This window comes from Triticum urartu, chromosome 6A (genome assembly GCF_056163025.1).
Source record: "Triticum urartu cultivar PI428250 chromosome 6A, HENAU_Tu73, whole genome shotgun sequence".
NCBI classification, from domain to species: domain Eukaryota; kingdom Viridiplantae; phylum Streptophyta; class Magnoliopsida; order Poales; family Poaceae; genus Triticum; species Triticum urartu.
In genome coordinates this window covers 29671341-29693363 of record NC_141878.1, presented here as the reverse complement: position 1 = coordinate 29693363, position 22023 = coordinate 29671341, and the positions used below count along the sequence as shown (strand labels likewise).

Sequence of the window (22023 nt, the reverse complement as noted above, 5' to 3'; positions counted from 1 at the left end):
TCATTTTTGTATCTTGACCATTGTTTTGAATTTTTGTGACAACATACATTTATGTTGTATTGATGCACTAAATTTTCTCTGATTTTTTTTTGAACATTTTGAATGTGCAACGAGGTTCGGTGCACTGGTAGCACCAATTACCTTGGTGCACCAGATACGTTTCCGTGTTGGTGATAGGCTACATGCTATAATGTTGAAACGAATATAGAACCCGACAAGTCTAGGTTGAAGATCATTTTCTTCTTGCAAGAGATTTTGTGAGAAAAGTGATGCTGACTTTCTTCAGCCGAACTGTTGGCAAATGCAGTTAAAAAAACAAGTACACCACAAACGCCAATTCTTGTTCTCGTAGGAAACACGGCCAAGCAAGAGCAAGGACGACGTTGCTGGGCATGTCATTGCCGACAAAGGGGAGACAAAGGGTTGACAGGTAAGGGTGTTAGTGATGCATCCCGACACATATAACGGTGTTTAGAGGGATGACCAAGGCGACGATGACTTGACGGAGGAGGCTGCTTAGGCAGCGCAGTGACGACGCCGACCATGAATGGCGGTGGGTGGATCGATGACAACAGGGGTGCCGGAAATCTAAGCTGCAAAAAATCCAGTCGTGTGAAGATTAGTCGGTCCATTTTCTTTTCTATTTCGATTGTGTGATTGGTTTCCTATTTAATGTTTGACTGATGTACAATTTCTTTTTTTTCGGGAGAACTGATGTATAATTTTGAAGGAATAATACCTTAATAATAAGTTTTTTGATCGGTACACAGTGAACTTTTCTATTGACAGGAATCACGAAAAGGTGATGTTACCCAAGTTGAGCTATCCTGCATAATGAAGTTAATCAATTTGGAGAGACTTGGCCGTTGGATGTGCAAGCAAGGGGCATGATTGGTCTCAGTGTAATGTGCAGGGCACCTCACCTCACCTCCGTTGGCGTTGGGTGGGTCATTTGCAAAAAGGGCCTCACCTCACCTCATCGTTCTCCCCCAAATCCTCACATTCCCGTCTCAGCCAAACCAATCCAAAGCTAGGGTTTACAAACCGAGCTTGATTCCGGCGGCGGGATGGGCGGCGGCGCGGCGGACGAGCAAGAGACTCGCGTGGTCCATCTCCTCGAGCAAGAAATGGCCTTGCTGCCGATCCCTGACGAGCTATCGATGGAGATATTCCTCCGCATTCTCGACCCATCCGACCTCGCCCGCGTCTCCGCCGCCTGCGTCTCCTTCCGCGGCCTCATCGCCGACCGCGCGTTCCTCCGGCGGTACCGCAAGATCCACGCCCCGCCCCTGCTCGGCTTCCTCGAGTACGACCACAAAGGCTTCCACCCTGCGGCCCCGCCTCACACCTCCGCACCGGCAGCCAGCGCCGCGGCGCTCGCAGCCGACTTCTCCTTCTCCTTTCTCCCAGCCCCCGCCAGCGACTGGCACGTCCAGGACGTCTGTGACGGCCGCGTCCTCCTCGACATATTTGTTAAATAATAACCCTTATGGTTATTAGGGATAATCCCGGCTCCCATCTCTCCGCACGAGCGGTTCCAAAAGGCCAACAACCGTCCACGACGGTTCCCATGGAGACACCTCTAGGGAACCATCGTGTCTGTTACCATTGTATATATATCATGTCAATCATCAATAAAAGGATATAGTTCGATTCATTGTTGTCTCTCTCGATTTGCCTCTCGATTAGTTCGAACACGTTATCAGCACGCTTTCGGCGGAGCGATTCTATCGGCGCCTTGCTACGACCTCGCTCGCTCGCGAGTTCAACGGCCGCAAAGATAAATTCAGTATCTCTGCAGTATTGTTTCTTCATTGAGTACGAGGTATTCCGGAATATTTCTATGATGTATCTATTTCCATGTTAACCATATGTCAAGATTAATACATCTGTTTGCAATTGAGATTTTCAATTTCTTGCAAATACGGATGCAAAATTTAAGGTGATTTCTTTAAATTGATGCTTGAGATCACATGATAGTCATATGGATCTACTGCCTATGTAGATTATCGATGACTACTGATAGAGCCTATATTTTGTCATTTCGACATTATGATTGCTTTACAAAGTGTTCTTCCACACATTTTACTAAGTCATGACATAGGCATTAGCAGTGAGTATCTACTGATTTCATTAGATTATACTCTCTATTGTTGCGAGATCTACTCCCTGTCTTCAAGATGTCATACTTAGCAATTTGAGATTCACACTAATGATTTCGAACCACCTTCTTGAAATCTATTAATTTTGCAACATTAAGATGTATTTATATTACGCAATCTGCAATATAAATAAATTACCGGTTTTTCACCGGAGATGATTGATACGTCTCCAATATATCTATAATTTTTGATTGTTTCATGCTATTATATTATCAACCTTGGATATTTTATATGCATGCTGGAGAGCGCCTGGGATATTGACTCGCTGCCGATCCCAGGCGAGCTCCTGGCGGAGATTCTCCTCTGGCTTCCTTCGCCGACCGACCTCGTCCGCGCCTCCACCATCTGCTTCTCTTTCCATCGCGTGGTAGCCGACCGCTCCTTCCTCCGGCGGTACCGCAAGCTCCACGCACCGCCTCTCCTCGGCTTCATCAACGCATACAAGGGCTTCCAGCCAACCGATCCTTACCGTTCCGCGTCGGCGGCCAAAGCCGTCGCTGTCGTCGCTTACTTCACCTTCTCCTTCCTCCCTGCCACTGACCGCGAGTGGCACTTAAAGGACGTCCGCGATGGCCGTGTCATTCTCGACAGGGACGTCCGGGGCAGAGTCTTCTTCACGGAGATAGTGATGTGCGACCCCTTGCACCGCCGGTACCTTCTGCTGCCCCCAATCCCCGACGACCTAGCCGCTTTGTTGGAGGACATGCTCCGGAGAAAACTGCAGCGTCACTACGAGATCTTCATCGCCCCCATGGCGATGACGACGAGACGTCATTCAGTGTGATCTGGATGGTGCAGTGTCCGACTAAGCTAACCGCCTTTGTCTTCTATTCCAGCACTGGACAGTGGCGAGCTGTTGCATCGCGAAGTTGGAGCGATTTGTTTGATGGCTCGCAATCATGGACATGGAAAATGTTCGTCTTCAACTTTCGGCATTACGCATATGCATATGGTTGCTTCTACTGGCTTTCCAACCAGAGCGAAAAATTGCTCGTGCTTGACACTCGGATGATGGAGTTCTCCATAGTTGACCTCCCAAATGGAGTCGGAAGCAGCGTAGATATCACCACAGTGGAGGCAAGGGAGGGCATTGCTGGGTTGTTTGTGCTACCAGACAAGACACCTGACCTCAGTTATTTCATTAGGCGAAATAATGGCCAGAGTTCCGTCCAGTGGCAGTTGGAGAAGACGATCTCACTCTCACCAGGTCCTTCATACATGCTCGCAGATTCAGTGGACAAGGAGTAAATTGCACAAAACCATCACTTTGAAGGCTAGGTTTGTGAAAAACACTATAATACATTTTTTTGCAGAAAACACCACGTCTACGGTAATCTTTTTGCAAAAATCACTGATCGGCGGATCTTATGCTGTTAAGTAAGATTATGACAAATAGGACCTGGTGACGTGGCATAACATTTTACCCAAGACAGCGTTAGACGGGTAAAATGGCTAAAACACCCGCAAGTTTTTTCTCATGTGCTGCCCAGCCCCTTGCCATGTCCTGCCACACAGTCAACTGCCTCGATGGCGCCGGTCACCACCATCCGCCAGCCGCCACCGTGCTCACCTTCCTGCCCCGCCGCGCTCCAGCGTTTGCCAGCTGCACCCGCCTCTGCTCAACCGCGCCACCGCCGCCATGCACCATCCAGGCGGGTAAGGGCCGACCTCGAGCAGGCCCCGACGCTCCCCGCGCCCCTCGACATGAGCTGCAGACGGCGATGCGCGCATGCGCTCCAGGCGTCGCACCTCCGGCGAGAGATGTCGCGCTGCTCTGTCGCCCCGTTCTGCCCCAGCGCCGCCACATCCCGATCCGGCGAGGGAGGCCGCGCCACCGCGAAGAGACGATTTGGCCTCCGCGAAGAGACGCCCATCGACGGTTGCTGGATCCGGCGAGGTACGCCACGCCGCCGCCCCGATTGGCCTCCAGCGCGAGGATGCGCCCAGCGCCGGCTGCGGGATCCGGCGAGGGATGTCGCCGCTGCCGCGATTTGGCCTCCTGCGCGAGGAGGTGCCCAACGCAGGCTGCGTTGACCGCCCCAACCTGTGGCGAGGATCTGATTGCATATTTTCTTTTTGCTTTAGGGGTGTCTGTGTAAAAAGTATGGACTAGTTTGTAAAATTAGATTAAAATTAACCTAGCATGAAATTTTACGCCACGTAGGCAAAAAGGGGCCCCAAGTGTCATAAGCGTGCTTAATAGAGCCAAATCCGCCGATCGGTGGTTTTTGCAAAAACATTACTGAAGACATAGTGTTTTTTGCAAAAAAAAATGTATTGTAGTGTTTTTCGCAAACCTAGCCTTTAAAGTGATGGTTTTGTGCAATTTACTCGTGGACAAGTGCTTGCTCCTGATTCAGTTGGAAAACTACTGGGATGAGCCAAACTATTTCACACTGGACACGGAATCATTCCAGCTTACAAGAATATGTAGTCGACATTATGGCCACCCATATAGTAACTTCCCACCATCGTTGTTATCGTCACCGACAGTAACAAGTGGTAAGCTTTCTGTCGCGCCCTAGTCATGTCAGTCCTTTCATAGTTAATTGGACAGCTTGTCTGATACTAGGTAGTTCAATATTGTGATTGGTAATTCTTATTACAAAGTTTGGTAGTTGTTACTTTTTATGCCCTTGTGCAAAGCTAATCAAACTCAGGAACATAGCAGTCCTTTATTGATTTGTCTGTTTTTAAGTTAATCGGACAAGTAAAAGAAAGGATCTTGCACACCATGAGTAAACTTTTGGAGGCATCATGACATTGTAAAAAACAATAGACTACAACTAAGAAGGGATACAAGCTGGAAATTCTGTTCACCTACGTCGGCAACATTCATTCTAGTTGTAGGGCCTTATCTTGTCTGCTTTTGTTTTAATAGATATAAGGAGGCAGAAAGGCCTTATGTGGTGATCTTTACCCTTTCAAATAAAAACATGATCCATGGCTACTACCAGTGCATCTCATGTATATGATATGAGCAAAACGAAATTGGTGATTCTTCATTAATTCCTTAATGAATGTTCTGGAAGGAGTTGTGATTCTAATGGCATGAAAAATTGGCCGCCTTTGTCTTCTCGTCCAACACCAGACAATGGCGAGCTGTCCCATCCCGGAGTTGGAGTGATCTTTTGTCGGCTTGCCATCATGGACTGTGTTAGAGCAACTCTAGCAGAATCCCTAAATGGGCAGACCCTAAAATAATTTTAAGGGCAGCCCTTAAAAGTTTATTGGGGTTTTAGGGTGCACTGCTCTGACAGAACCCCTAAAAGCATCTCCAGCAGGGGTATCTAAAACAAAGCCCCTAAAGGTAAAGTCGGGGCTGACCCTACCTTTCCAGCCCCAGAAAAAGCACCCAACTCCAGCAATATCCCCTGCTTTATTTTCTCTCTCTATTTGCATATACTCTATTTGTATTCTATTTGACATCAGAACAATTCAAACTATAGTATTTGTAACGCATATAATTCAAGCATCACAATTCAGCTTCAATCATGGAAATGGCACATTGTAGTAGAAACAACTGATGGCATTTCCTTGTTTTTGTCATCATCGACGGTATGGAGTGATAAATTTCCTGTTGTTTCCTAGTTTCCTTCGCTTCATAGCTTCTCTGTTGCTTGATAGTTATTACTGTGGTTGGTAATTCTTGATTACAGAATCTGGTAGTTGTCACTTTTTCCAGAAGATAATTGTGATGTTCTGTTTGTCCCACTTTAAGGTAATCATATAAGTTAAAGAAAGGATTTTGCACCCTATGAGTTGCATCCTGGAGGTCTCATGGAATATATCGCAGCATTTTTTCTGTTTTTTATGGCCAAACTAACGGAGAAGGCATTACCGTTTAAATCAGGACATTGCTACCAGTTCACCTTTTGATTGTTTCACCTTGCAAACATTTATTGCAGTCAAGCAATCTTTTTCACTTCTCTTTGGCAAGATATAATAGGTGAAAAGTCTTATTACTTTATTAGTGATCAGTACACTTATGAAGATATATAATGAGGCATACCTGGTGTATTTGCTAATAAAATCCTGAGCCATTCATACCACAAATGTTCTCCTGTATATTAAATGGGAAAAAAGATCTCATGAAGCTTGTTATCAGAAACCTTTTGATTTTAAAATGAGCTTCTCAAGTTAAGTTAGAGATAGGGCACCCATGTTTCTATAAAGTTTGAACAATGACCTGCAGGAATTCTGGAGATACAAAGTTTTTGCACTGTTGCCACTCAGCCAACTCTTTTAAATTCTTCTATGATTATTTCTAAATGATTGGATGCCTTTGTTTTGCTCTTGATAAGGTGAACGCTGACCTACCAGTTCACCCTACATATATACCTATATAAAATCTTGTACTACCTGCAAATGACAAATGTTAAACCAACAGAAGTGAGTGTTTGCGGTCAATTCTGCTAAATGGAGCACGGGGAAAAAGAGTTCTGAAGGTTGATTATACATGTATCATGTGTGCTGTCTATTTAAGCCCTATTATTTTATCGCAGCTATTCTGCTGGCTTCTTCATGTGTTTTCTACTTCACGGTTGTGCATAATTTTGAGATAGGACAGGTACTAAAGAGGAGTTGATGGAACAAGGCGCTGGAGGTCAGGCTGATGTGCTAAGGATTGGAGATGGTGCCTACTAAGGCGGTGCTGCAACTTCAAAATAGACTTTTGGTATGTACTCCCTCTGTAAACTAATATAAGAGTGTTTAGATCACCACTTTAGTGATCTAAACGCTATTATATTAGTTTACAGAGGGAGTAGTAGGGTGTTTTTGGTTGTAATGTGGTCATCTACATTTGACCTAGAGTTCATCAGACAATGGCGGTGTGTCTGCGGCATAAGGTGGTGAGAGCATCACCGATGTTTGGTTCCTCTGCAATTAGTAAGTTAATCCAGGCTCTGTATTAAGTCAAAATGATTGTGAACTTGTTGTATGCCTGCTAATAGACGCGCCTGCTATTTCTGCACGTGCAAGTGTGTGGAATGAAACTAGTCAGGTATTTGGAACTTGTCAATTTGCTCTGTTCTGTTAATTGTGCTGCATCGGATTGCTATTTTATCTGAATGTCAGACTGTTGTTTATTCATAAATCCGAGCCAGGTTCGTTCACAGTAGTAGCGTGTGTTTGGAATGTGCATCATGTCTTAAAAGAGATACTTCTTCCAATCCCTATTAATTGTCGCTGCTTTAATACAACTTTGTAGCGACAATTAATATGGATCGGAGGGAGTACTATTTTATGTTTCCTGTTTTAGAACACTCCGACCGTGCTTTGCATTGTGACGGACAGATTATGATAATTCAGCTTTTGTAGCATGCTTTTGCCCATGTTAATTCAGCTTTTCTAACATGTTTTAGCCCATTCATGGTGGCAATCCATCATCTACTATTGCGAGAGTGTGCTCATCGGGTGATTTAAGTTAGAAATGTTTTATTCTACTAGGGCCTTTATGAAGTCCTGCAAGACGAAGGTGCCATTTCCTTTATGGCTATTTATGGCCCTATGTATTCCAACCTACACTGGAATTCACGATGAGAAACACATAAAAGCAACATATTTGCTGTTATTTTTTTCTGTTGAAGCCAATGTTCAATCAGTAGGGCAGTAGGTAAGAGGCGCTCTGAAGGCTCATTCTCCGTGTGTTGTATGTTGGTTGATCCGAGTCCTAGTATGGTCAAAATGATGCCCAAATGTTGTCTTCAAAATTTGACTGTATTTTGACAGAAATTTCGCAGTTTCAGAAATTTTTGAAAAGTACCCAGAAATTGAAGAATACATATATATGAGTAAGATGGGAAAGTTTCAGACCATTTGGATCATTGTTTTGATTGATTCATGCTTCTGAACATTTAGCTTCAAAATTTGGCATGGAGAACAGGGGGCTTTCTGTTCAATTTTTGTTCGCTGAATTATAATTAATAAGTGCATTACAGGTGGACCTAAGGACGGTGAATTAGTGATAAGATGGTCAGTTCTGATCCATTTTAACTGAAAATGTAACGAGAGTGCATGAAGGGGCGTAGAAGGATTATCAAAGTTTCTATCCCTTATAGGGAGTCTGAAACTTTGAGCAATTCTCAGGAGCTGTTCCACAACTTACGACAAACCAGCGCGTTGAGCATTGAAACTGAGTATAAATCTTGCCAAATTGCAACATTAGCAGAGTCAGGCCATGAAAATTACATTGAGTGCATATACCAACATGTGGAAATCACCTCGAGTGCAGACACAATATTTATCGTTCAGATAGCAACGTTAAGGACCAGCCACAGTAACTGCATATCCAAGATATGAAAGTCTTTTGCACCCTAAATCTCCAACACCCAAAAAAGGGCTGCTAACTGAACGATGCATCACTAACATTCATACAGAGATACGAGTCATTTAAACGATAACGCCAATGAACGCTCCATCAGTACCGCCTTAACATAGAAATAAGTCACTCAAACAGCCAAACGGCAATGCTCTAGCTTCTAAGAAATGCTCCATCAGTGCAGCCCTAACATAGAAATGAACGGGTCACTGATAGAAAGATCAGATGCTTCTTTGTACCAACACAAATGACCTGCCACGCGCCCACAGACTTCAAAGGAAAGATTGTCCACAACCTTAGTGGCCCACATTCTCTTGGAAGCCAACGGCTGCAGTTTGCGCATGGCCTCACTCATCGCCGCAGAATCCGGACGGGCCAGCACGACTGTCACCTTCTGCAGCAGCACAGCTCTCCCAAGGACCAGCTTCAGGAACCCAACCTCGTTTGTCCACCCGGTGAACTGATCGAACACCACCCTCTTGACACGCGACTCCATGCATCCGATCGGACCGACCCGCTGCCAGAAGGTGGAACTGAGCCTGTCCCTTACCTTGACTTGGCCATGGTCCTCGTAGTAGTCGGTGTCATTGTCGGACTGCAAAATGAAAGCGCGCCATTCAGTTCAGTGGAAGGTGGAACAAACCAAGCAGTGAAAATGGTGATGACGCAAATTGTAAAGTCATAGAGGGTAAAAAGTAAACTCACAGCCATAATGTGCAAGGTCTCTACTTCAGGGAAGCATCTCAAGAAGCCCAGCAAAGTTTTCACTTCAGCAGCGACTCTGAATCGCACCTTAAGAGTTAACACCTTGACGCTTGGAACCACTGTACTTGGGCAAACCTTTGTCACCCCAGCCTGCAAAGCGATCAAATTGATAGTTCAACTCAGTGCAAATCAAGGCAGCTATCATTCAAAGATCGCACATTTTATCTTTTTGAAAAGGAAAGATCACTCAAATTGATAGTCTAATTCAATGCAAGTCAAACCAAGCTACCACTCAAAGATGACCAAAGAGATTTGACGACCTTGATGATGGTGTTGCCGATCTCAAGCACGTGCTTGGCCGTGTCCAAGTAGCCGAGCACGGCGAGCTGAGGAGCACGGCCTATCTTGACCTTGATGGTCCTTCCGATTCCAGGCCCAGTGGAGTTGGTGCAGTAGATGATGAGCCGCTGCAGCTGCGGGGCGGCCATGGCGCCGACCTCGTCCACCAGAGAATGCCAGAGCACCACGCAACGGAGGCTTTGGTGGCGGACGCGGACGCGGTCGGGGAGGCAGAAGGTGCCGATGAGCGCCAAGATCTCCAGCTTGGGGCTGCAAGCGAGCATGTACTGGAGGTCACGCTCCTGGGTGATGCCGTGACAGATGCCAAGCTCCTGGAGGTGGGGGAAGACGCCGGGGCCGCGCCGGAGGTCGATGGTGAAAGGGAAGAGCCAGACGCCGAGGTAGAGGCGGCGGAGCGAGGCGCCACAGCTGAGGAGGGACGGCGGTAGCTGCACGGGCATCGCTCCACGGGAGCAAGGGTCGTTGGCGAGGATGAGATCCTCCACGCCTTTGTCGGCGAGGAGGCGGAGCCACTCGGCGAGGAGCGCGTCCTTGTTGGACTCGTCGATGAGGTTGTTGACGAGCCGGACGGAGCGGCAGGGGCCCGGGTGGGAGGCGAGGACGCGGGACGCCGCGGCGGCGTCCGGGAGGAGGTGGGCGTCGTCGAGGACGAGCGGGGCGGCGCGCCAGAGGCCCCGCCAGCGCTGGGAGAGCGCGCCGGTGCGGGCAGCATCCTTGACGGGGAGGCGAGAGACGACGTTGCAAAGGAGGTCGCTTGGAAGAGCGCTGATGCGGTCCTCGCCGCCGCCGTCCTTGCCAGTGGTGGCGGCGGAGAGGGAGGCGGTGGCGGAAACCGGGGAGGCCGGTGTTAGCCTTTGTCATAAGCTCACGTCTACAGGCTAGATAGTTTTCCGTTTAAAATAATCGGTGCAGCTGGGTCGGATGTGACCCAGGCATGCACGTTGGTTGTGGAGGCGCATGTAGCGAGCCCTCCTTGTTTCCGTTCTGTTTTCTGTTACTCCCTCCTGGTCGCCCGGCTCTCGCTATGGACGTGATCGCGGGGCAGCGCGATCTACGCGGATCATGGCGGCCGGACCGGAAGGGCAGACTAGCGATTGTAATCAGATAATAAGGAAAGAGAAAAAACGGAAAAGCTGCGCAGTTACGGCAGCACAAAATACCCTTCCAAGTTTGTCCGTGTTCATCTCGCCCTCAAGCTAGTTCCTCTCTCTCTCTTGTTCGATCGTTCGGCAACGACATTTGGCATCAGAGCCGTGGTGTTCGATCCACTCTCCGGTGGCCGGCGGTGTCCGATCCACGGCGTACCATGTCGGATAGCGAGGAGGAGAAGAAGAACAAGAGCGGCACGAAGTCGCCGCTGAAGACGCCTTCATCCAAGGCGCCACTCGCGCGCCTCACCGGCAGCGGCAGCGGCGAGTACCGCGTGGTGGAGCGCATGGTACGAGAGGAGTCGGGGGCGTCCATGATGCTCACGCGCATGAACTACCAGGAGTGGGCGCTTGTGATGCAAGTCAAGTTGCAAGTCGCCCGCGTCTGGTCCGCGGTGACCGACGCCGCCGCCGACGAGAACGACGACCAGCGCGCGTTGCAGATCATTCTCACCGGCGTTCCGCCAGAGATGATGCGTGTGCTGGCCGCGAAGGACACGGCGAAGACGGCGTGGGAGACCATCAAGACGATGCGGATGGGCAGTGAGCGCGCCCGTGAAGCCAAGGCGCAAGTGCGCCGGCGGGAGTTCGAGGATCTCCGTTTCAGAGATGGGGAGTCCGTCGAGGACTTCGGGCTGCGGCTCGCCGCCCTTGTCGCTGATCTGGAGCTGTACGGCGACCCCGTCACCGAGCACAAGGCAGTCCAGAAATTTCTTCGAGTGGTGCCGCGTCGGTACCGCCCAATGGCCATGGCGATCGAGTCCTTGCTTGATCTGAAAACCATATCCATCGAGGAGCTTGTCGGCCGCTTCTCTGCATGTGAGGATCACTATGACCTTGACGACGGCGCGCATACCGCCGGGCGCCTCCTGCTCACTCATGAGGAGTGGCTGGCCCGGGAGAAGCTGGGCGGCGGCGGCGGTTCATCGTCCGGTAGCGGCGGAGGCAAGAACAAGTCGCCGGGCAAGCTCAAACCTCACGGCGGCGGCGGTGGCAGACCTGCGCCGGGCAGCGGCGGCGTGGGAGGATCCGGCAACTCAGGCGGCATGAAGAAAGGCAAATGCCATTATTGCGGCAAGGTCGGACACTGGAAAAAGGACTGCTGGTCATGGCTTGAGAAGCAAAAGGAACAAGGGAAGAAGGAACAGGCTAACCTCGTCCGCGAAGATCGCGACGAACACGATCAGGGTCTGCTCATGGCCGTGGTCACCAACGTCTCTACACCTGAGCTAGTGGTGCCCCAAGCTGTGTTCTTGAATGAGGAGAAAGTAATTCCCGTGCCTTCACCCGATGGCCTTTGGTACTATGATGCAGGGGCGTCCAGCCATATGACTGGGAAGAGGAACATGTTTTCCACACTTGATGAAGGTGTACACGGCACAGTGAAATTCGGAGACGGCTCTCTGGTAGCTATCAAGGGCAGGGGCGCTGTTGTGTTTCGCTGCCAGAATGGTGATCAACGTGCTCTCTCTGAAGTCTATTTCATTCCCAGCTTACGAAGCAATATCATCTCAGTAGGGCAGTTGGATGAGGGTGGATGCAGGATAGGGATTGAAGATGGGATCATGACCATCCAAGATCCGGGCCGGCGCATCCTGGCTCGCGTCAAACGGACGGCGAGCAGATTGTACACGGGCGTACTGAGCATTGACTCCCCGGCCTGTCTCCTCACCAAGACTGAAGATGTCACCTGGCGCTGGCATGCTAGGATGGGACACCTGCACTTTAGAGCTTTGCGAGCCATGTCTTCGAAGGAAATGGTACGTGGGATGCCGGTCATTGACCGCGTCGAGGAGTACTGTGATGGTTGTGCATTGGGCAAACAGCACCGTGCCCCTTTTCCTCAAGTGGCCGGATACAGAGCAGAGAAAGGCCTTGAGCTTGTTCATACAGACTTGTGTGGGCCAATCACACCAACCACACCGGGGGGCAGTAAGTATTTCTTGCTGATAGTTGACGATTACAGCCGATACATGTGGTTGGAGTTACTGAAATCCAAGGATGAAGCTCATCAGAAGTTCAAGAAAGTGCAGGCAATGGCTGAGAAGGAGGGAAAATGCAGGCTTCGCGCATTCCGGTCTGACCGGGGCGGTGAGTTTAACTCCATTGAGTTCAGAGGATACTGCGAGCAGCTGGGCATCAAACACTACACGACCACCCCATACTCCCCTCAGCAAAACGGAGTGGTTGAACGCCGGAATCAGACCGTCGTCGAGATGGCACGTTGCTTGCTCAAAAGCATGGCCGTGTCGTCGTATTTCTGGGCTAAAGCAGTAAAGACTGCGGTGTACCTGCTCAACAGAGCTGCCACACGCAGCTTGGACGGGGTGACGCCGTATGAGGCTTGGCACGGCCACAAGCCAAGTGTGCTGCACCTACGTGTGTTTGGGTGTGTGGCGCATGTCAAGAAGTTTGGCCCTGAAGTGACTAAGCTCTCAGATCGATCAACCCCAATGATCTTCATTGGCTACGAGGAAGGAACCAAAGGCTATCGTGTGTACAATCCGGCTACACAAAAGGTACAAGTCACACGTGATGCTTTATTTGAGGAGAGCAGGCCATGGACTTTTGGAATGCACAGGGCGCGGTCACGCCACCTGCGCCGACGACATTCACCGTGGTCTATGCAAATGACCATGGTGTGCACGAGCTCGACACGGGCTGCTCGCCTACACCTGCACCCAGGAGCGCAGCATCACCACCCTCTACACCACCATTGGGGTCGTCGCTGAACTCCGCCGACACGCCGGCCGCATCGGCGCCCGGCATGTCACGGACCGAGCCTTGCACGCCGGCTGCAGCGAGGGAGATGCGTTGGGCCACGCCGCCCACGCATGATGATGGGCGCGACGTTGACTCCGGACCTATACGGTACCGACGCCTCTCCGATGTTCTCGACGACACAGAACATGAGGCTGTATGGGAGGAGCACGACCAGTGCTTGCTCATGGCAGAGGAGCCGCGCGGCATCACTGAGGCGCTTAGCGACGGGGCCTGGAAGGCAGCAATGGATGCGGAGATGGACTCCATAGGCGAGAACAACACCTGGGAGCTCGCCCACTTGCCGGCTGGCCACAAAGCCACTGGCTTGAAGTGGGTGTACCGCGTCAAGCGCGATCCCGACGGCAACATCGTCAAGTACAAGGCCCGCTTGGTGGCGAAAGGCTATGTTCAGCGTGAAGGCGTGGACTTCGAGGAAGTTTTTGCGCCAGTGGCACGGATGGAGACCGTGCGGCTGCTTCTCGCGCTCGCCGCGCACTCCGGCTGGGAGGTGCACCATATGGATGTAAAATCCGCCTTTCTCAATGGTGACCTCGCCGAGGAAGTGTACGTGGCGCAGCCGGGGTACGTCACCGTCGGCAAGGAGCAACAGGTTCTACGGCTTCGGAAGGCGCTCTACGGGCTGCGGCAAGCTCCGAGGGCCTGGTACACGAAGCTGGACGAGACCATGAGCACGCTGGGGTTCACGCGCGGCCCATTGGAGCATGTCGTGTATCGCCGCAGTGATGCACACTCATTTCTGCTAGTGGGTGTGTATGTAGACGACCTCATCATCACCGGCACCAGGAAGACTTCCATCGGCGAGTTCAAGAATCAAATGCAAGAGCTGTTCAAAATGAGTGATCTCGGTCTCTTGAGCTACTATCTGGGCATCGAGGTAACTCAATCCAATGATTCTATAACCCTGTGTCAGAGGAGCTATGCAGAGAAAATTCTTGAAGCTGCTGGAATGGAAGGGTGCCATGGATGTCAGACACCCATGGAGTGTCGGCTCAAACTGAGGAAGAATGACGTTGCAAAACTTGTCGACCCTTCTCTGTACCGCAGCATAATGGGTAGCCTAAGGTACCTGGTGCACTCAAGACCGGACATCACTCATGCAGTTGGAATAGTGAGCAGATACATGGAAAGGCCTACAGTCACTCACTGGACAGCCGTGAAGCAGATACTTAGGTACGTGCGCAGTACTTTGAGCTATGGGTGCTGCTATGGGCGTGGTTCAGGGAAAAGTGAGCTGCTGGGCTATAGTGACAGTGACCACGCCAGCGACGTTGAGGATCGTAAGAGCACATCTGGTCAGATTTTCTTCCTTGGCAGTAATCCTGTTACATGGGCTTCCCAAAAGCAAAAGATTGTGGCAATCAGCTCCTGTGGGGCAGAGTACGTGGCTGCGGCGTCTGCTACTTGCTAGGGCCTATGGCTAAATCGTCTGCTTGCTGAAATGAAGGGAGAAAAAGCTGGTGCGTTCAGGCTCTTGATTGACAATAAGTCTGCAATAGCGCTGGCGAAGAATCCCGTTCATCATGATCGAAGCAAACATATCGATGTCAAGTTCCATTTCATCCGAGACTGTGTTGAACATGGAGAGGTGCAGCTTGATCATGTGGGATCTGATGACCAGGTGGCCGATGCATTGACAAAAGCACTTGGGCGTGTGAAGTTCATTGAGCTGCGTCAGAAGCTTGGTGTCAAGGAAATCAGCAAAGGACGTTGAGCTTAGAGGGGAGAATGTTAGCCTTTGTCATAAGCTCACGTCTACAGGCTAGATAGTTTTCCGTTTAAAATAATCGGTGCAGCTGGGTCGGATGTGACCCAGGCATGCACGTTGGTTGTGGAGGCGCATGTAGCGAGCCCTCCTTGTTTCCTTTCTGTTTTCTGTTACTCCCTCCTGGTCGCCCGGCTCTCGCTATGGACGTGATCGCGGGGCAGCGCGATCTACGCGGATCATGGCGGCCGGACCGGAAGGGCAGACTAGCGATTGTAATCAGATAATAAGGAAAGAGAAAAAACGGAAAAGCTGCGCAGTTACGGCAGCACAAAATACCCTTCCAAGTTTGTCCGTGTTCATCTCGCCCTCAAGCTAGTTCCTCTCTCTCTCTCTCTCTCTCTCTCTCTCTCTCTCTCTCTCTCTCGTTCGATCGTTCGGCAATGACAGCCGGAAGGCAGGAGTGCATGAGTTGTTCGACCCAGAGAGGCGGATCCATGGCGTCGGGCGACGGCGACAACGGCGATGGGGGAGGAGGGTGGCGGCGGCGTGGAGCAGGTGGCGCCCTTCCTTCCGACCAGTGTGAACTGAGATAAAATGATTTTGTTTTTTTAGCAGTATTAAAATGAATTTGGTCTCGCTCAGTTGCTAGGGTTTCGCGTGGGCCTGGGCCCGAGCAGGAAGAGTCTGGTCTCGGCCTTCTCCCTGTTCATTTGTGATCATCAAGGGTGGGCTTTGGCGTGCTTTCAGTCGCCGCCATGTGTCACGTTCTAGGTGCTCTCTCTTATTTTTGTTTTTATTTTTTCACACTCGTTTTGGGCCTTTTAGGTAGTTTTGTTTTTAGGTTTTTTTTTTCTGATTTTCGGTTTTGCCTTGGTCTTTCTTAGGTTTTTGACAATTTATTTTTTTTGCAAAACAAAATAAAATTTCCACGAGATGCACGAACAAAAAATAAATGTGTTTTTTATTTTTCTTTTTCTTTGTTCCAAGAGAGGCACGGATTTGCCTCTGCGAGTGGCATAGTCGTCCCTCTTGAAAATGGAAAGAAAACGCATTTTCCTTTTTTACCTTCCGTGAGAGACATGGATTTACTCGTGCCTCTTGAAAACAAAAAAAACACGTTTTCTTTTTTCCCCTTCCGCGAGAAGCACGGATTTTCTTATGTGAGAGGCTAAGTCATGCCTATCGGAAACGAAAAAAAATGTGTTTTCTTTTATTTTCTTCCGTGAGAGGCACACATATTTGCTTCTGCGAGAGGGGCAGTCGTGCCTCTTTCCGAAAGGAAAATATTTGTGCTCCCGGTTCGGTCTTTTTGTCCGATTTTTTTATGAAAAAAGGTTCGTTAAAGCCTATCAATATGGAAACTAGTTTTAAAGATCTCGACGCAAGGAATCTCCAACAGTGAAAACGATTAAAGATTTGGACACAGGGTTTAAGAGATAAAACGAGTGCATGCTTTTGTGTTGCTATGTATTTACTCTTGTACTGCAATTTGGTAAACAAACAAAAGTGAGTGTTTGAGGTCAATATTAGTAACCGACCCATGGGAGAAAAGAGACCTGATAGTTGATTTTCCGTGTATCATGCATATCGTGCGTTTCGAGCCCTTGGGTTTTATCACAACTACTCTGCTAGCTTCTTTATGTGTATGCTGGAAACCTGCCTTATGTGTCAAGGGTTGGAGATGGTCAAGGGTTGGAGATGGTGCCGATTAAGGTTGTGCTACAACTTCAAAACAAACTTGTGGTATGTAGTAGGGTGCTTTTGGTTGCAATATGGTCATCTATATTTGACCTGGAGTTTATCTTGTCTGACAATGGTGGCGTATCTGCTGCATAAGTTGGCGAGAGCATCATTGATGTTTAGTTTCTGTGTAATGTGCAATTAGTATATTAATTAAGGCTCTGTATTTGGTCAAAGTGGTTGTGATCTTGCTGTGTGCTTGCTAAATGTACGTTTCGTTAAAAACCGGATATTTGGAAGTAATGACAAAATCAAAGACCTTTCATTAAGGATCCAGTATCTGAAACTTGTCAATTTGCTCTGATCTGCTAATTGTACTGCATCAAATTACTATTTTACTTGAATGTCATTCCATTGTTTATTTATAAATATGAGCCATGTTCGATGACAGTGGTAGCACGTGTTTGGCATGTTCATCTATCTCGGTCCTTCAAGGCACATGCCAAATGCAAGCAATCAGTTTTTGCAGGATGGCAGACCACACACATAGTTTGTTGAGTCCGTCAAGTTTATTTCCTTCAACGACCTGAGTTATAAATTTGTCAACCTACCAGGCAATTAATGAAGTCCTGCAACATGAAGGTGCAATTTCTTTTATGGCTCTGAAGTACTCCATTATTCATCTCCTTATCTTCTCCACCTGCCATTGTTTGGCTATGTATTCGAACCTTTACTGGAATTCACAATCAGAAACACATACAAAGAAAGTACTTGCTGCTATTTATTTTTCTATTTGACGTTTTATTGAGGTCAATATTGTATTAATAGGGCAGTACGGAAGAAGAGTTTCTGGAGGTTGATTCTCCATGTATTGTATGTGCTTTGATTCTAGCCCTAGTATGGTCAAAATACTGTCCAAATGGGGCCAAATGATGTCTTCAAAATTAGACTGAAAAATCAAAACCCAGAAAAAAAAGGAAAACAAATCCATAAAATCAATAATATGTATATATGTGTGTTGAAGCTGGGAGAATTTCAGCTGATTTGTATTAGCAGATTGGGAGAAAACAATTTTCAGGTGCAAAGTTTGACATAAATTTTGAAGTTCCCAGAAAATTTTGAAAACATTCCAGAAATCGAAGAGTAGATGTATAACTAGTCTGGGAGAGTTTCAGCTCACTTGGATTCATGCTTCTGTACTTTCAGCTTCAAATTTTGAGAGATTCATGCTTCTGAACTTTCAGCTTGAAATTTTGACTGAATTTGGTTACAAACTTTAAAAGTGACTAGCAAACATGCCCGTGCGTTGCAACGGGAGAATTTTTTTCACAAAACCAACGAGCATGGCTGAAGAGCCCCTCCCCAAACACATGCATTCCACATCCTCTATTTTAACATGATGCCCACATGCCGCTTATTCTTCTTCCGGCCCTCACCGGTGATGAGTGCATTATCTGTCTACTCACAATGAATCCAAATGTGGTCAATCCCAGGGTAATGAGTGTAATTTGACGCAAGGTGCCTAATGAACATCGACGCCCTCCTGGGCACGACTTCCATCAGAACGGATGCTTTGCGCACAACCAAGGCAACGCCATCCAAAAAGGTCAAGTAAATAAAATATGAATCTTATTGATCACGGTAGACAGAGAAAACTTCATTTGCTCTGACTTCAAGATTCCTCGTCTCTTCTGAGGGAACTTCCCCATCTTCTAAAGGAGGCTCATATATGTTTGACCAAGTTGATCTGAAAGGCAGCTCAATATCAACAAATGAGAATCAAATTTGAATTAAGAACGGGTATCACATCCACTAATTCAACTTTTTGCACTAATTTTCTCGATGCATTTACTTATTGGAACATTTAGTTTGTTTGGCAAGGCTAACGCTTATAATTTACAGTCATGGCCAGTGGAACTGAACAAAGTTTCATTGGAATATACTGTAGCGATATATCAATGTAAGCAAGATTATATCAGGCAGTGCAACAAAAGAAGATAATTGTAGCAAATATACTGTAGTCATATACTTCCTCCGGTCTTTTTTAGTCCTCATATAAGTTTTGTCTGAAGTCAAAGTATATATTGAGAAATATCAACATCTAGAATACCAAATATATATACCGTGAAACTAAATTTTATAATAAATCTAACAATATTGATTTGGCACGCGACTTACATAGGAATGGGCGCTTTGCGCACAACCGACCCAATGCCATCCGGCACGCGCGGCACTGTTTGTTCGCTGACTATTATATGAAAATCGTAAACTTCAAGGCCCATCTTATCTATAGTTTAACAAATCTGTCTAGCAGTTTTCAAAATTTCTACAAAACGTAACCTGTAAGGACATACTTTTGTCAAATTTACAGGCTGGTGAAATTGGTACTGTTTCTGCATTTTGTAATAAGATTAACCATTTTTTGCCAAATTAAGACGAACTACTATAAAAATGGTATCTTTTTGGCCTAGATCTGTATGGTTATTTAGTGGAGACCATTGAACATAATAAATTCACAAGTTCCAAGCGTCAGCGACATGAAACTGAAACTGCTTGTGCAACAGTCTTTTGTCTGCCCAGTCTGCCAAGCCCTTCTCTGATAGGGTTGACATAAAGTGATCGCACGTGAGCCGAGAAGCGAGGTTATCGAGGATGGTGTGGAGGGGTGGGCCAAAGTCGGGGCGGCACTGGTTAACACCAAACTTTATCATATCTAATGTTGTAGGAAGCTCCCTACCTGATCATGTTCTTCTGACTGAAGTTTGGTGTTGCCCTGAATCTAAGAGCAACGGTGCACTTGCTTCGCCGGCCCCGCTGTAATCAAATTGTCAACATCCATAGACTATAGTCATAAATATTTTCGCTCTCTCAAGAGGAATAGAATTTTGGGGCCAAATAATTTCAGATTAGCAGAGAAAATCATAATAGACGAATGTGTTGTCGTGAATCCTAATCCTCCTTGTTGTTTTGAAGCTCCTGCACCACAAATTCTAATGCCGCTGCATTTGCAGACCAAAATACTAATCTGAAATATCCTACTCTGGCACCATCCGCAGCAGCTTGCTGTACCTACAACTGCCCGCTTCATCTGTGCATGGAACGCTACACACAAGAACACGGACGCACATTGTGCCGTCGCATATCAACGCACCCACGTCACGCACGCACAGCTATCGACGGGAGCACAACACGAAGGTCACAGAAGCCACACCGGCGCTCCGAGCCAGCAGGTCGTCGTGAGCATGCGCCATAATAACCTGCGTATATCGGGCGCAGGCCAATGAAACCCACGGACGCATGCACACGCCTGAGCCTGAGCGCCAGCTAGCTTCACCGGAGCAGCGCCCGGCGCCTCAGCCAACGGAGCAGCCAGGAACATGCAGCTAGCGAAGTAAAAAGGCGTGAGCCATGAGGAAATCTCTGTAGATAGCCGCGACACCGTCCTGATCAAGCTATTGTACACTTCCATGGTGGCAAGATTAGGGGGGGATGCCTCGTTCCTGCAGTCTAGCCACGTCGAGACGCTCCAGCGGTAGCCGAGGAGGGAGGCAAGGTGCACGGTCTGCATCACGGGCAAGTGACCGCCGTCCTCGGCCTTTGTTCATGTTTGAGGCATTCACGTAGGCTACAACGACAAGCTATGCGATGCCAGGACCAAGAACGTGACTAACAGCTCCGCCGCTCGGTGCACTATTGCCTCTGGCAGCTTCCGAAGGCCGACCGGGTCTCTTCCGTTCGTGGCAGGACATCAGGCTCGGCGGTGTCTCGTCGCCCAGCGCCGCCGTCCACCATAGCGACCCAGTGCAGCCCAAAGTGTCTTCGACCCATCACAAACCAAAAGGAACTCCTTGCGGGGTGAGCGTCCTCTACGGCGTCGCCTCTGCCCTTCGGGGGTGTCCAAGGCCGATGGGAACCCCTCGTCGCGCCGGCGTGAAGGCCTTTTTAAACCCGTGAACCGGACCAAGGGAGCAGATCCAATTATATGGGATTGTTTCCCTCAGATCGTGCGTGTGATTGGATTGTTTCTCACTTTATTTCATACTACGTGCACCGTTCAGTTTCCTTTTTTTTACAATTTCCTATTATATCGATCGGGTCATTCTACATGCAACGTTCGCTCAGGTACCTTTTTCTTTCTATCGAATTGGACGTGTCATGAAATCCTTTTTTTCCTTATTCTGGTCTGATCCACTACATAGATCTATTTTTAAATCTCCACCATCAATTTTTATGGTTAATACAAAATCAACGGATATAAGAAGATGGCGGATGGAGAACTATGAAAGCCTCCGTCTTTTAATATGGTCAACGCTAACGCCCACACGTGTGGTGGGAGCCAAACCCGCCCACACGCCCTATAACACACAGACTACACCATGTCACCGCATGCATGCATGTGGAAATCTTTTTGGATTTTTTGTTTTTAAAATGTTTTATCTCTTAAATGAAAAATCCGATTGAAGATCCCCTTTCATTATTAAATCCCTCGCGACGAGATCTTCGAAACTAGATCTCATATCAATATATTTTGACGATTTTTTTGGTTAAAAGTTGTCGTGTTTATTGCACATGAATTGCCATAATGGTTACACTGAAGTTGCCATGATATGTTTCAGCTATTTTCTTCTACATTTAAAAGTAATTTTGACATCTTCACTACTATTAAACAATCAAACAAGAACTTTCTTACGTGCATCCCGCAATTAGCCCCATAACACCGCACGAACCAATCAGCACCACACGATTAGGCCCACAAATTTTAATCTAACTGCTATCAACAAGAACTTTCTTACATGCATCTCCACTACTATTAAACAATCAAACAAGAACTTTCTTACGTGCACCCCGCAATTAGCCCCATAACACCGCACGAACCAACCAGCATCACATGATTAGGCCCACAAATTTTAATCTAACTGCTATCAATAAGAACTTTGTTATGTGCACCCTGCAATTAGCCCCATAACACCGCACGAATCAATCAGCACCACACGATTAGGCCCACAAATTTTAATCTAATTGCTATCATCTATACTACTATTAAACAATCAAACAAGAACTTCTTTAAGCACACCCCACAAAAGCGTACACAGATTCAATACCACCGCACGATTAGGCCCACTAAAATCAATCTAACGGTTAGCCTTAACCTAAATC

The 22023-nt window shown here is 47.9% G+C and overlaps 1 protein-coding gene and 1 pseudogene across 1 annotated transcript; one reads left to right on the top strand and one right to left on the bottom strand.

The window, feature by feature from the left end:
- Window positions 1–86: 86 nt before the first annotated feature.
- On the top strand, window positions 87–7977 carry LOC125516398 (uncharacterized; annotated as a pseudogene).
- A 595-nt stretch (window positions 7978–8572) lies between these two features.
- LOC125516031 (F-box/FBD/LRR-repeat protein At5g53840-like) lies at window positions 8573–15682 on the bottom strand. The gene is made up of 4 exons (XM_048681513.2): window positions 15639–15682; window positions 9510–10395; window positions 9190–9339; window positions 8573–9079 (listed from the first exon to the last, which is right to left on the bottom strand). Exons 1-4 carry the CDS (start codon window positions 15680–15682, stop codon window positions 8660–8662), a joined length of 1500 nt encoding a protein of 499 aa, XP_048537470.2. The 3' UTR covers window positions 8573–8659.
- Window positions 15683–22023: the final 6341 nt, after the last annotated feature.

Bases quoted from the DNA above. Each gene is read 5' to 3' on its own strand.
- LOC125516031 (XM_048681513.2), bottom strand. From the start codon at position 15,682: ATGGATCCGCCTCTCTGGGTCGAACAACTCATGCACTCCTGCCT. The intron at 10,396-15,638 runs TCCGGCTGTCAT...ACAAAGGCTAAC, and splicing joins CAACTCATGCACTCCTGCCT to ACCGGCCTCCCCGGTTTCCG. The intron at 9,340-9,509 runs GTCGTCAAATCT...ATCGCTTTGCAG, and splicing joins TCGGCAACACCATCATCAAG to GCTGGGGTGACAAAGGTTTG.